Below are 15,210 nucleotides of genomic sequence, written 5' to 3'. Positions count from 1 at the left end.
CACCCCAACGGGTTTATATATTCAAGCATCAGTGTTGAAGTTTTCAAAAAAAATTTTAGAAAACAAAAAAGTAATTAACATGATAAAATGTTAGAAATAATAAAAGTAAATTAGGTGGCTGGAGGTTTTTTTTAAAGACCTGTGATGGACACAACCTCTTGAATACCATATTGTTCTGTTGAGAACAGGGAGAGAGGCTCTGATTTTTTTTTTTTCCTCCTTTTGGTTGACATCCTATTGAATAACATTTATTTATAGATGTTGATGTGAAGTTTTTTTTTATTTTGCATGGTTTGCTGTATCTTCACATTTGCCTGCATATCAATGGAATTCATAAGGATATGGGATAAAGAGAAGACACCTGAAAGGTATTAATAATGCTCAGGAATCTAAAAGTCTGTATTTCACCCCTGTCTCTCCTATCCTCCAGTGTATGCATATTTAGGTCCTTCAAGCTCATCTTGTAACTCTCTTTTTTTTTTTTTTTTTTTTTGGTGTGGACCCCATACCATTTTGGTTGTCTTTCTCTGGACCACGTCCATCCTGTCTCTCTCCTTTTTGTGATACGGTCTCCAGAACTTAACACAGTACTCCAGATGATGCCTCGCCAATGATCGGTACAGGGGCATTATAAAGTCCTTTTACCTGCTTTGTGCAGCCCAGCATCCCTCTGGCCTTAGCTACTGCATGGTCACACTGCTTTGCTACTTTCATTTGGGCTGATTCAGTAAAGTCCGCGGGAGAGTGGGCGCTATTAGGTTCAGCGGGTTGGATGCGCGTTTTCGGCCCCTTACTGAATAACGGGTAAGGGAAACGTGCGTCCAATGGCAGGTTAACAATGTGCTCCGTTGGAGTGCACTGTACTGTATCAGCCTGATTGTGAATTATCCCTTTAAGTTTACCTGCAGTGCATAAGTCGAGAAGTGTTCAGTTTGCCTTCCTAATAAAACCTCTATTGCAACATTATCTTGTGTGCATGTGCTGATATAGCTCAGATCAAGGAGCATCAAGTCACCCTCCAATCATGGTCAGCCAGGGAAGGAGACCAACCGCCATCTTCCAGTTCTCATTTCATTAGACCACTCATACTCTACAATAATAGCAGCTTTCTAACAGAGGTGGCCAGAAGGAAAGGCTTTGAGCAAAAGTGCTACAGAAGCTACAGGTGAAACCTGGGCCTAGCTTTTGCTGTATCTTAAGCCTAACTCCCCATCATCCCTGGTTTGGAGGGAGAGAGGGTCCAGCCCTTTCTCGAAAAATGAATGAAGATTACCAAGGACTAGGGGGAGGGCAATAAAGATTGTGGAGTGTGGCTACTGCTTATTGTGACTCTTGCTTCCATACAACTCAGAGCTCTTCAGTTTTCAATTCAGACCTGTTTGTCTGCCTGACTTCCCCATGATGCAGTTGAACTTAAGAGGGCTACAATGGGGTCCCTGATACCAGTGGGATAGTTTTATCCCATTACATATCCATGATGGCTGAAATGAAATCATCCCTGCAGTGGTAGTTGAAACCATTAATCTTGAATGTGGACTTTCCTCTGTGAGTTGCACCTCCATCTCCACTGACCCTTCCTATAGAGCTGCTCATTCTGTTATGGCTCAAACTCAGGGGACATGGTCCTTTTTAGAAGAGAATCCTTTTCAGATCAACCTACTAGAACTGCTTGCCATTCACTATGCATTGAAGGCTTTCTCTCACCTTTTGGCAAGGAGAATCTTGATCCAGACAGATAATCAGGTGACTATGTTCTACATAAACAAGGGGGCACAGGTACATTCACCCTCTGCCAGGAGGCTGTCTGAATCTGAGCATTGGCTCTCAGTCATAGAGCTCACCTGCAAGTGACCTGTCTGGTTCACAAGAGAGTCAACTACCTTGCTAAAAGGTTAAGCTCATCCTGCAGTTTACAGGTAAGCAAACTTGGTTTCCTGCTTGATGTTTGCAGCTAATTACAGCATTTCTAGAACTGAAAAACAAATAAACTTGTGTCTCTACATGTATGTTATGGATACAGAAGTGATTCCAATTAGCAACTGTACTCTAAAATCAGATAGGGATCTCTTTTAAAGCCATTGCTTTATCTTCAGTTAATACTCCATAGTGATTCTGTATCTTCACCTAAATCAATTAACGTTTCTGTCATACTCTAGTCCTAAATGTGTTTTAAAAATGTGAAAAGCAGCCATCTGTCACTACCCATTAAACTTTAATGGGAACCCTCCAGCAGCTGCTTTGGGACACACTCCTATAGTTAAACTGCTCAGCTCTTCTCCCACGAAGCTGGTTCTTGCATTTTATATTACAGGGCTTAGGGACTTAACAAGAATTTTAATTGGATAAGACAGATTCCATGCAATTAATGTTTGTAAGTTGTGATTGGCTGGACCAAACAGCTAGCGGTCCGTATTTTGAGGGTATGAGGTAAAATGATTGACGGTTCTAGTTAGCCAATTTAATCATTTCAGCAGGATTACTCATAGTACACACTTCTCCCACTACAGTTTAACTTTGGCATTCCTCTTTCCCAGTTAAATTTTAAAACGTTTCTGAGAATCAAAAACCACATAACAAATTGAGGGAAAATACTTTACGTGCAGCTACAGTTTTGTTTCCTGAAAGGAAAGGTGTATAAAACCTCCTGTTGAATAGTTGTTCACACTATACAAAAGTAGTATGGTTGCTGTTTCAGCAAAATCAAGTGGACTATGTTTGCACTCTTATAAAGAAACAAGAGTGAAGAGACCAATCAGTGGCCAGTGCACCATGAATAAAATTAATGTCAGTCTAGCTGAGAGCTGTACCAGCATAAACAGCAGCTTGGCAAGAGGAGGTAAGCTGTTTTCTTCCCTCAGACTGAGGTTCCCTGTAATCGAGGGAGGTGGGGGGGAAAGGGTAGGGAATTCAAGTCGCTCAGGCCATGCCCTCTTTTTTTTTTTTTATTTTATTTTATTTTTTTTTTTAATATATTTTGTCTCTCACTTCTTTCATTGGTAGCAAATACTTCATCTGTCCCTCAAGGGCTTACAATTTAACTTCTAGACTTGAAGGAATGGAGGGTTAAGTAACTTGCCCAATGTCTGTCAGAGCATTGGTGGACTTTGAATTCTGGCCTTCCCAGTTCTCAGCCTGATGATCTAACCACAAAACTACTTCACTCCATATTTGGGTGTGAGGTTGGTGGGAGGGAGTAGGGATCATGCCCCACTAGCCATTTCCATGTAGCTTCTCTTCCAAGGGAAGTTTTAACTTCTGGGTCAGAATAGGAGTTAATTTCCAGGCCAACACATGCTCCTACTCCACACCTCTATTGGGTAGTTCCTCGGGAGGAGGAAAATACCACCTCTTCCTTGGGCTTCTGGCCTCTCCATTTCGCCACCCCAGTAAGCTCCTCAGGGTGGGGGGAGGAAACAGCTTCTTTCTCAGTACTAATTCATCAAAGCTCTGCACATCAAAGGATATCTCTGGGCACTCCAATTTTGTGAACTCGCTTCAATTCTATACTTTTCTACAGGGTCAGGCATAGCCAATGTAGGCATGTGGCTTGCGTGCCAAATTCTGAAGGTGCCCAAAAACTTGGACTCTCTCTGCTTTCCAGGGGGAGGGGAAGGAGCAAATCCTTTAAGTCCTCTGCATGTGGGTGCCCTTATCTAAAATCTGGCCCTGCTTCTCTTCCTTGCTGCATGGTTGATCCCCTGGTGGGGAGGGGGTGGGAGGGAGAAGACCCCCCCCCACACACACACACATATACACACTCTGTAGTCAATATCTAGTGCTTCTCCAGTCCAAAGTCCACGAAGGAGGTGGAATCCTCTCCAATTCTTGGCCTCAGGCCTCTCCCCTTGAGGGGAAGAGCCCCTGCAGGGTTCCACTCCCCTTGGAGGGTCCCTGGGCCTCCCAGCCTGTCAATCACACAGCGGGAGGCAACTTATCCCCACCCTGTATAGGGGAGGAAAGGGCAAAACACCAAAACTTTCCCCCTTTATACCGCCCACTTCTTTCAGCAACCAATAAGGGAATGCATAAACATTTTTCCCAAATCACATTATCAACTGTCTTAGTGTTCACACATCCAGCTTGCCATCCTGTGATCTTTAGTGGTATTGCAGCAAATGGAACATTTTTCTTAAACTTCTTTATGCCCCCAGACTCCAAAAAAAGGCAGAAATAGAGGTGGGGGGGGGGGGGGGCATTTTACATGTGTATCCCTGGCCTAAAGTGCTCTTGGTGGGTGTAGAAGGAGAAACGGAAAAGTAAGGAAGAGGGAAGCTGAGAACTGAACTAGAGCTAGTCCAAAAAAGCTTGTGAAAATAAAATCAACTCAAAATACCAAGCAAGAGGATTGTGCCATCAAACTAAAAATACACTAAAAAAATATAACACAAATTTAAGAAAATATAATTAAGCCCCAACCATACAATCTCCCTGTGTAAGGGACATCTTGCATGCAGTGGAACAGAAACCAAGATTGGGTTTGTGACTAGGAGGGGGAGCCTTGCCTGGTGAGGAGAAGGAAAGACATGTAGGTGTGGGAAGAGGGTAGGATTATTTATAGCTGAAGAGGGAAAGTGCACTTTTCTGATTCATATAAATTGCCTTACTGGGTCAGACCAAGGGTCCATCAAGCCAGGCTTCCTGTCTCCAACAGTGGCCAATCCAGGCTACAAGTATCTGGCAAGTACCCAAACACTAAGTAGATCCCATGCTACTGATGCCAGTAATAGCAGTGGCTATTCCCTAAGTCAACTTTATTTATTTATTTATTTATTTATTTGGGGTTTTTTATATACCGAAGTATAGCGTTTTGCCTTCACTCCGGTTTACAGGATAACAACGTAATACATACAAATATCTTATAACTATCTTTAATATTCAAAGAGTAGAACCTTATTTAACATATTAAATGAGAAAATTATATACAGGAGATAATCTATACGAAGATATAATATATGATATTCATTAGCTATTATGTGGAACAAATAGCAATCTGAGCAGGGGAGGGTTAATGTATGAAATGGGTCTGGGAAGGAGCTCGGGGTATGTTAGGTGATTTCAGGTAAAGACTTGATAAGGTTGTATGAGGGACGAGGGCGATGAAAGGGGAGGTGAGAGGGAAAGAAGCGGGTAGGGGGGGAGGGGAGAAAGTGTTTAATAGAAGGGGATCGTCGAAGGAATGGGAGCGTCAATGTGTAATGGTTCGAAAGGGGGTGGATTTCTTATCCCACGCCATCTCTAAAAGTTTGACTGAATAACCATGTCTTTAGTTCTTTTTTGAATGCTTTGATGTCATGAATTGAGCTTAAATGTTGTGGAATGTTGTTCCATAAGTTTGGGCCTGCTATGGAGAAAGCTCTGTTCCTGGTGTTGGTGAGTTTGGCTTGAGGAAGTGATGGAATTTCAAGTTGAAGTTTATTGGCAGATCTGGTCATTCTTTGAGGTTTGTGTGTTATGATAAGTTAATTGAGAGCTGTGTTGTCCGTTGAATGTATTGCATTGTGAACTATTGTTCACAATGCAATACATTCTCTGGTTTTTCTCTGGTCTATTGGGAGCCAGTGAAGTGATTTAAGAACTGGGGTGATATGGTCAGACTTTTTTTTCCCGGTTAGTATTCTTGCTGCGGCGTTTTGTAATAGTTGCAGAGGTTTTAAGGTGGTTTTTGGTAGTCCAATCAGGAGGGAGTTACAGTAGTCGATGCTGTTGAAGATGAGTGATTGTAGAATTGTTCGGAAATCGTGTTGGTGAAGTAGCGGTTTAAGATGCTTGAGGACGTGCAGTTTGTGGAAACCTTCTTTGGTTTTGAAAGCAATGTTCTGTTTTAGGTTGAGTTCGTTGTCGATCCAGATTCCTAGGTCTCTTGTTGAATTTTTTAGTTGGATGTTGATGTTTTCTATTTGTAGAGAGAGGGAAGTGGAGGATTGTGTAGTGTTGTTTCTTCCTATTAGTATGCATTCTGTTTTTTTCATGTTGAGGCATAACTTTAGGTGGTTCAGCATGTCTCTGATGGTGCTTAGGTGTTTGGCTGCGGTGCTTAATGTTTCTTCTATTGTGGATGTTATTCGGAAGAGGAGTTGGATGTCATCGGCGTACATGTAGAAAGTAACTCCGATGGTTGATAGGAGGTGGCATAGAGGGAGTAGATATATGTTAAAGAGGGTCGCCGAGAGTGCTGATCCCTGTGGTACGCCGGTTTCGAGTGGGAGAGGATTTGAAGATTGGTTATTAATGGTAACCTTGAAGAATCTGTCTTTCAGGAATGATTTGAACCAGTTGAGGGTTTTGCCTGTGAGTCCAATGCTGGCTAATCTCGACAGTAGGCATGTGTGGTCTACGGTATCGAAGGCTGCGGATAGATCAAGTAGGATGAGGATGTGGCTTAGGTTGTTGTCGAAGCCCCTGATTATCTTGTTTGTTAGGTTGACGAGGAGAGTTTCTGTGCTGCGGTTTTTCCTGAATCCATGTTGGGCGTCGTGGGGAATGTTGTTGTCCTCAAGGTGTTCGTTGAGTTGTGTGAGAGCTGCTTTCTCGGTCATTTTTGCGATTAGGGGGAGGTTTGAGATTGGTCTGTAGTTTAGGTCTGTGGGATCTAGGTTCTTCTTTTTTAGTATGGGGGTGATAGTTGCGGTTTTTAGTTCTGCTGGTAGCTCTCCTTCTTCAAGGGATTTGTTAATGATGGCGGCGATTGTTGGAGCGATAATGTGTGCTATTTCTTTCATACTTCGTGTTGGGATAGTATCAAGGTCATGGCGAGCAGGGTTGGTTTTTTTTAGCATTTTTTCTGTTTCCAAGTTTGATATGGGCTTGAATTCTGACCACGGGGATATGGCATTTGTTCCGAGTTTGTCTTCTGTGGATGTGTTGTTTTGAAAGTTGTTTGTTGTTTTGCTTATTTTGTTTTTAAAGAATGTAGCTAGGTCGTGGCTTAGGTTGTTTGAGGAATTTGTGTTGGTGTTGCTGTTTTCTTCAGTGAGGTTTCTGACGATATTGAATAATGCATTAGTTATTTGTTGCGTTCTTTATCTTTTGGCTGTAGTAGTCGCGCTTGGTGTTTGTGATTGATTTTTTGTATATGGCGAGTTGAGTGCGGTGTCGTTGAGCATTTTGTTTTCTTCCACTCTTTTTCCAGTCTTCTGAGGCTAGATTTCAGCGATTTGAGTTGTGTGTTGAACCAAGGGTTTTTCTTATCTCTGGTTTTTCTTAGTAGTTTTGTTTTTTTGAGGTTTATGTTATTAGCTGTTTGTTCTGTTAGGTGTATCCAGGATTGTATTGCTCTGTTGCTGGTGGAGAGGTCCAGGTTATTGAGTTGTTTTCCTAGCTCTTGTTTTAATAGGTTTAGTTGAAAGGGAGGTCTGTAAGTAAATGAGGTGATATTGTTATCATTTGACGGTGTGTTGTCTTGTTTGGTTGTTCTGCATCGTAGTAGGAGGTGGTCTGACCATGGGATTGGGTTGGCTGAGACGGATGTGTCATAAAAGTGGTGACTGGTGAAGATTAGGTCCAAGGTGTGTCCTGCCTTGTGAGTGGGGAAGTTTACTTGTTGCATCATACGAAGGCTGGCAAGCATGTCTATTAGGGTTTGGCTGTTTTGTGATCTGGGGTTGTCATCTATGTGGAGGTTGAAGTCTCCTAGGATTATTGTGGGTTTCTTTGTGTTGATGTTTGTGATTAGGTATTCCAGTAGTGGGGAAATATCATTTTCTAGTAGCTTGGGGGACAGTAGATCAGGTAAATCTGTAGGCATTCTGAGTCGAAGAGAGCGATTTCGTATTTATTGGGAAGGTTGTTGTTGATCCTAATCATTGCGAGGTTCTTTTTTATTATTAAGAGAAGTCCTCCTCCTCTGCGTGTCTTACGAGGGATTGAGAATAAGTTGTAGTCGTTGTTGGTGATCTGATTCAGTATCACTTGATCAGTGTTTTTAAACCAAGTTTCTGTAATTGCTATGAAGTTGGGGTTTGTGTCTTGTATCAGGTCAGATATTAGCATGAATTTTTTTGTCAGAGACTGTGCGTTTAGAAGGAAGAAGGTGAGGTAGATTAGGTTTTTGATATTTTTTTTGATAGGGATGCTTATGAGGTGTCTGAATCCTGTTTGTGGAGGCATCTTGTTGTTTGTGGAGTTGTTTAGAGGTTGTTTGTAGTTCTGGTGTTCTTCCGTGTTCTTGCTTATTTGTTTGGTTTTGTTGGTTTGTAGGCTTTACGTTTAAGTGAGGGAGAGGTGAAGGATGATCGCTTTTTTTGAAACGTCTTGATGGGAGTTTGTGCTGTGTGTTATGAGATGATTGTGTGGTTGCTTGAAAGGTTTCGAAAGAGGTTTTGTTTGGAATTTGTTTGGTCTAGGATAGAGTATGTTTGTTGTGCTGACTGCAAAGGGTTCCTCTGAGGTTTTAGTTTTGGGAGGGTGGCAGGAGGGCACGTTTGTTGTGGTTAGTTCGTCAGAAGAAAGGAGGGATTGAGGGATGGACTGTTATTAGCGTTTCTTGCGTTGGAAGCTCGGTGCGATTTAGAAATTTGATGATGATCAAGAGATTCCAAAACCTGGTTTTAGGTGGTCTGTCGGGCCGCTCTACAGGGCTGCACTAAGGGGCGCACAAAGGGGCAGGCCCCTTTGTCGCGCTCCTTATGCGCGCGACGCCAGGCGCATGACGCCTGGAGACTTGATTAATAGCAGTTAATGGACTTCTCCAAGATTTTATCCAAACCTTTTTTTTAAACCCAGCTGCACTAACCACATCTTCTGCAACAAATTCCAGAGCTTAATTGTGCATGGAGTGAGAGCATTTTCTCCAATTAGTTTTAAATGTGCTACTTGCTAACTTAATGCGTGCCCCCTAGTCCTGTTATCTGAAAGAGAGTAAATTTAACTGGGTAAATGTCATTCTAGACTTCTTATGATCTTAAAGACCTCTATCATATCCTCCCTCAGCTGTCTCTTCTCCAAGCTGAACAGCCCTAACCTCTTTTGCCTTTCCTCATAGGGGAGCTGTTCCATCCCCTTTATCATTTTGGTTACCCTTCTCTGGTCCTTCTGCAGTGCAACTATATCTCTTTTGAGATGGGGCGACCAGCATTGTACACAGTACTCAAGGTGCGGTCTCACCATGGAGCAATAGAGGCATTATGACAATATCTGTTTTCACCAGAATGTTAGGAATTATTAGGAAGGGAATGGTTAATAGAACGGAAAATGTTATAATGCCTCTATATCGCTGTTCACTTGGAGAAGAGACAGCTGAGGGGGGATATGATAGAGGTCTTTAAGATCATGAGAGGTCTTGAACGAGTAGATGTGACTCAGTTATTTACACTTTCAAATAATAGGACTAGGGGGCATTCCATGAAGTTAACAAGTAGCACATTTAAGACTAATCGGAGAAAATTATTTTTCACTCAACGCACAATACGGCTCTGGAATTTGTTGCCAGAGGATGTGGTTAGTGTAGCTGGGTTCAAAAAAGGTTTGGATAAGTTCTTGGAGGAGAAGTCAATTAATGGCTATTAATCAAGTTTACTTACAGGCCGATACAGTACAGTGCGCTCGGGAGCGCACTGTTAGCCTGCTCTTGGGCGCGTATTTTCCCTTACCCCTTATTCAGTAAGGGGAGGAAAACGCGCGTCCAACCCGCGGTACCTAATAGGGCCCTCAACATGCAAATGCATGTTGATGGCCCTATTAGGTATGCGCACAGGATACAGAAAGTAAAATGTGCAGCCAAGCCGCACATTTTACTTTCAGAAATTAGCGCGGACCCAAAGGTCCGCGCTAATTTCTTCCAGTGCCGGAAAAGTACACAGAAAAGCAGTTTTTACTGCTTTTCTGTGCAACCCCCCCCCCCCCCCCCCCCCCGAAAAGTAAAAAAAAAAAATAAAAAATTTTGAATTCGGCCCGCGGTTGTCGGGCCGAAAACCAGATGCTCAATTTTGCCGGCATCCGGTTTCCGAGCCCGTGGCTGTCGGCGGGCTCGAGAACCGATGCAGTCAAACCCGCTGACAGCCGCCATTCCTGTCAAAAGGAGGCGCTAGGGACCTAACATCGTGTAACTACAGCAACGGTTATTTTTCCCTATATGCAACACCTTGCACTTGTCCACATTAAATTTCATCTGCCATTTGGATGCCCAATCTTCCAGTCTCGCAAGGTCCTCCTGCAGTTTATCACAATCTGCTTGTGATTTAACTGCTCCAAATAACTTTGTATCATCTGCAAATTTGATTACCTCACTCATTGCATTCCTTTCCAGATCGTTTATAAATATTAAAAAGCACGGGTCCAAGTACAGATCCCTGATGCACTCCACTGTTTACAACCCCGAATTGCCAAATATTACTGGTAAATGTTCTTGCTATCTTGGAGAAATGTATATAGTTGCATGGCCTGAGACTACTAACCACACGTAGATAAGTGCTGTTTGCTAATAGGATGTCAATGTACATAGTCATGTAGAAATGGATATGCTTATATAGTCTAATAAACCTGTATATATTTGCACATACAGCCAGCCTTGTTCACAGTCCCATTTTGTTTCCTGGGGTGAAGGGGGGGGGAATCCCACCCACTAACACCTTCTTCCCCAGGTAGAGGCACGAAGAACGTGAGGACCGACGGAGTCTGCCCTGGGGTGGGGGGCTTCTGCCAGGCTGGTCCCAGACCCAGGAATGCCCCGCAAGGTAAGCAGTCAAGGGGGTGTTACATGTAGCTTCCTCTTCTTTGTCATTTATCTACTCATTTATGCTTTTTTAAAATCATCTGATTTTTTTTTTTCCCCCCCCTAGGAGTTTGGTAGTAACATAAATCAGAATATTTGTCATTGGAGATGCTGTTACTACATTAATATAATTTATTCTCTGTAATGATAAATTATAAACTGTCCTACCAGCAGGAGTTCACTTTTTCTTTCCTTGGGCTTTATCCAGGGGTGGAAAAATATTTAGAAAAGTTAGACACTGGCCCAAAGTTTTTAGGAGGAAACACAATTTTATTTTTTGGGGTTTATTTTTATTTTATCTTTTTTATTTCTTATGATACCTGTTTTTTTTTTTTGCTTTTCTGTTCCCTCTCCTTCTAAGCACTTCCCATTCCTTTTCTTGCTCTCTTTACAAGCATTTTTTCCTCCCTCTAGTATCTCTTCTAGGAGGTACAGAGGTAGAGGCCAGTCCCAGGTCGCAGTCTTTCTCCTTGGACCCACTGGTGGTGTAACCGTCTCTAATCTCAGAAAGGAGGCCCAGACAACTGATCCGTAAAGATAGACTTTTATTGCCAGCAAGATGCAGCTAAGACAAAGGCTTAGTACAACTGCATGCCCCTCCCCTTCAGGAGCAGACTCTTATGCACTTTACAGTTCTTATCTTTTACACATGCGTTCTAAGCATTGCTGAGCAAGCATATTCCGGCTGAAGGGGCTACTGACCCCCTCCCTAGACACCCTGGAACTTTCGTGAAACTTCTCCCATGTTCTGCAGGAGAGGCTGCTGGGACTTGCAGTTCTGGAAAGGAATTTGCGAGTCTGCAGCAATACAGCCCGTCACATAATACATCCATTGTTCTAATCTAGGTTACAGCAGTGAAAGCTTATCAGAGAATAAGAACAGCGAAGCCAAAAAAATGAAAATGTGCAATGTGCTGACAGAGTTTCTCAATGTCCTAATTACAGCTGTATTGCAGACTGTAAGTAAACCCGTCATGAAGCAGGGAATTCTGGTACATGAAGTCCTGTTTGGCAGGAGTTTCAGGTTGGCCTTTGTTAAGTTGTAGCCTTCAGACCCCTTCATTCCCCCCTTTGATACTTATCATTCTCTATGAAAAGTATCACACCATCACAACGCAGCAGTGGAGCTAAAAGAAACAGAAACAAGAAAAATTAGCAATTTGAGTTCTCGGAGGGCCCTAATTTCCCAAACAGTCTGATGGTTTCTTCACGGGTTTGAGACGGATGGGCCCTATTGGTTCCACCCCCCTTTGTAGCCCGAACTTGTCATGTATGGGAAGATGGCCCAGGATAAAACATGAGGATGGTTAAACAGGTTCTATAGGTTCAGAGGAATACATGTACAGTGACAGGAGCTGCGTGGCTGTTTTGCGTTCAGCAATGTCCTTCATCACCCGACGAAGGCGGTTTGAGCAAGAAAGGAATAATTCAGGGTCCTAAAAGACAAAACAGAATTAAACTGGCTGGGATAACAAACAAGCTCTTAAATCCACCGATCATGGAAAACCAACCACGGAATCCATTGGTCCAGTCCCAAGCACTATTCCACTGCTGGACAGGGACGTGTGCCATCTTGACCATGCGATCAGTGATGTCTTGGATAACCTTGTTTTGGTCATCTACCTGTAAACAACAATTGGAGAGGTTAAATGTTCCACAAACCCTCCTTCCTGGGCCAGAGGGTAATCTAAAACCAATCTATTCTGGTACACTGCAGTCATAATTTTGGTATTTTGTTTTGCCCAGAGTTTAAGAGCGAAAGCAGTCGTTGGTGATGAGCTCCAGGACTGCCTGAAGCCTGATGATTCGATGCAATTAATACTGCTTGGAAGGGTTCCCGAGTTGCCCCTTTTTGCTGCTTCATCTGCTCTCTGATTTCCTTGACAATAGGGTTTGATTTCCTGGTGTGTGCTTTGCAATGCATTACAGCCACCTTGCGAGGTAGCCAAACTGCGTCTAGTAATTCACGTACTTCTGATGCATTGTTCAATTGTTTTCCCTCTATAATGCTCCATGCACTTGAATTGTAAGGAAGGCATATTTAGAGTCTGTATAGATATTTACAGTTTGTCCTTCTGCCAACTGCAGAGCTCGAGTAAGGGCAATTAGTTCAGCTTTTTGTGCAGACGTTCCTGGGGGAAGAGGTTGAGCCTCAATGATTTCATCTTCGGATACAACAGCATATCCAGCAGAACGTATCTCATGAATGATTTGGCTGCTCCCATCAGTGAATAAAGTCCAAGCTCCTTGCCAGGATTGATCCCTCAGGTCTGGTCTACTGGAATGTATTGTAGTCATGACTTCTTCACAATCATGGGCAACTGGTTCAGGTGCCGGCATAAGAGTGGCCGGGTTCAAGTTTTTGCTGTCTTGTATTTGAATTTCAGGTGTTTCACACAGTAAGGCTTGATACTTGACGAGACGTGAATTAGTCATCCATTTTGGTCCATGAGTTTCAAGTAGTCCTTGAATAGTATGAGGTGTTGTCACTTGCAGAGTTTGTCCAAATGTTAATTTAACGGCTTCAGGTATTAATAAGCATGCGGCAGCAATGCTTCGAAGACAGCCAGGCCATCCTTTAGCAACATTGTCCATTCCTTTTGACAAATATGCCACAGGTCGTTCCCATGATCCTAAAGTTTGAATCAATACCCCAATGGCCATGCCTTTTTTCTCATCTATGAACAAATGGAATGGTTTCATTACATCAGGTAACCCCAGAGCAGGGGGTGAAATCAAAGCTTCTTTCAATTGGTGCAAATTTGCTAGTTTGTGTTTTTCCATTGGAAGGGCTGTGATTCTGCTTCTTTGCCTCGTAGTTTGTCATATAATGGTTGGGCCAAAATTGCATAGTTTGCAATCCAAAGTCTACAATATCCTGCGGCTCCTAGGAATGCACGAAGTTCTTTCTTGCAGGTAGGTACAGGTTGATCTCTTATAGAACTAGTATGAGAAATTGCAAGTCGTCGAGTGCCTTCTCTCAGACGAAAACCCAAATATTCTACTTCTATTTCACAAATTTGCGCTTTCTTTTTGCTCGCACGATACCCCTTCGAGTACAAAGTCTTCAACAAGTGTAGGGTTGATACCGCACATTCATGGTATGCTTCCCTAAATATCAAAAGATCATCCACATATTGTACAACTGGCCCATGTGTGACCCGGTACATCTTCAGGTCTTTGGCCAGTTGTTCTGAGAACAGAGTAGGGTAGGCAAGTCCAAGTATATTGCTGCTTTTCTCCAGTTTGCGCATTTTCCCATGTGAAGGCAAAAATTTTCTGACATTCCTCCGCTATTGGAACGGAGAAGAAAGCATCCTTGAGATCAATGATACTGTACCACTTGGAGCTGGAAGAAACTTGAGCCAGGATTGAGTACGGATTTGGCACGAGTGCCACCAAATCTGCCACTTGAGTATTCACTTTTCTTAAATCTTGTACAGGTCGATAGTCATTAGTACCAGGTTTCTTTACTGGTAACAAAGGCGTGTTCCACTCAGGTCTGGTTGCTTCCAGGACTCCCTGCTTATTTAACTACTGTAAAGTGCATAAGAGTCTGCTCCTGAAGGGGAGGGGCATGCAGTTGTACTAAGCCTTTGTCTTAGCTGCATCTTGCTGGCAATAAAAGTCTATCTTTACGGATCAGTTGTCTGGGCCTTCTTTCTGAGATTAGAGACGGTTACAGTGGCAGTGGCAGTAGCCATGTCTGTCCCAAGGCTTTGCCAGCAGTGGCAGCAGCTGTCTTTCTCCCCTGGCTCGACCTGCAGTGTCTTGTACCTAATTTCACATGCCAGAGATGTATCCCGCCCTGGATAACATTCCTTTCTGTCAATACAGTTTCTTTACCTTCTTTATGACGCGTACTTTGTTTTATTAACTCCACTTTCCTTGTACTATGTAATGCTGGTGGAATCCACAAGAGGATGCTGTAGATCTAATTACTATTTACTATTTTTATGCTTGCTTATTGCATCTGGTTTACAATGCAGGCTTCTGTTGAGGTAACTTTTAAGCTTACTATAAAAAATATATAGTGGAGAAAGATGGTTGTTTGCATCTGCATTTTCCCCTTTTTTAATATTTCTGTATTTTTTTAAATTGATGTTATCTACTATGAACCAAGGACCATTTGGCCCACCTAGTCTGCCTGGTTGCTCCTGCATACCCTCTTCTAGCTTAGGATATCTTCCAGCTTTTAGCTGTACAAGATAGACCACTTGAAAGATATCACTCCTTCTCCCTAGCCAGGAACTGTATCTATATCCAGCATACAGCCTTTTAGAAAACTGGCCTACTTCACCTCAAAAATTATTATTATTTTTTTAAATGGGGAGAAATGTCAGAGCCTTCCTGCAGTTTCATGTTTGTTAATCTTGGGGCTCTCAAGATGGGCAAGATGGACAACTGTTCAAGATTCCAGGCCTGGGGGGGGCGGGCATCTCGTCTCAGAAACCAGTGCTCCCTGCTGCCACTCTAGTGGCAGGAGCTCTACAGAGCAGTTA

The 15,210-nt window shown here is 42.9% G+C and overlaps 1 protein-coding gene across 2 annotated transcripts in view; it reads left to right on the top strand.

Annotated features, from left to right (window-relative positions):
- The first annotated feature begins 349 nt into the window (after nt 1-349).
- Nucleotides 350-15,210, top strand: part of LOC115081982 (putative methyltransferase DDB_G0268948) — a 58,683-nt gene continuing 43,822 nt past the window's right edge. The window contains exon 1 of one of the 2 annotated variants that reach the window (XM_029586222.1): nt 350-368. Coding sequence is in view for 1 of the 2 variants with exons in the window: in XM_029586221.1 (XP_029442081.1) it covers nt 10,659-10,670 (12 nt within the window). In the remaining variant the exon portion in view is untranslated. Of the gene's footprint in view, nt 369-10,643; nt 10,671-15,210 lie in introns of those variants that run through there. The other variant, XM_029586221.1, reaches the window with a different exon arrangement.

The sequence above is a fragment of the Rhinatrema bivittatum genome, unplaced genomic scaffold (genome assembly GCF_901001135.1).
Source record: "Rhinatrema bivittatum unplaced genomic scaffold, aRhiBiv1.1, whole genome shotgun sequence".
Classification (NCBI taxonomy): domain Eukaryota; kingdom Metazoa; phylum Chordata; class Amphibia; order Gymnophiona; family Rhinatrematidae; genus Rhinatrema; species Rhinatrema bivittatum.
This window is presented reverse-complemented; position numbering and strand designations above follow the sequence as displayed.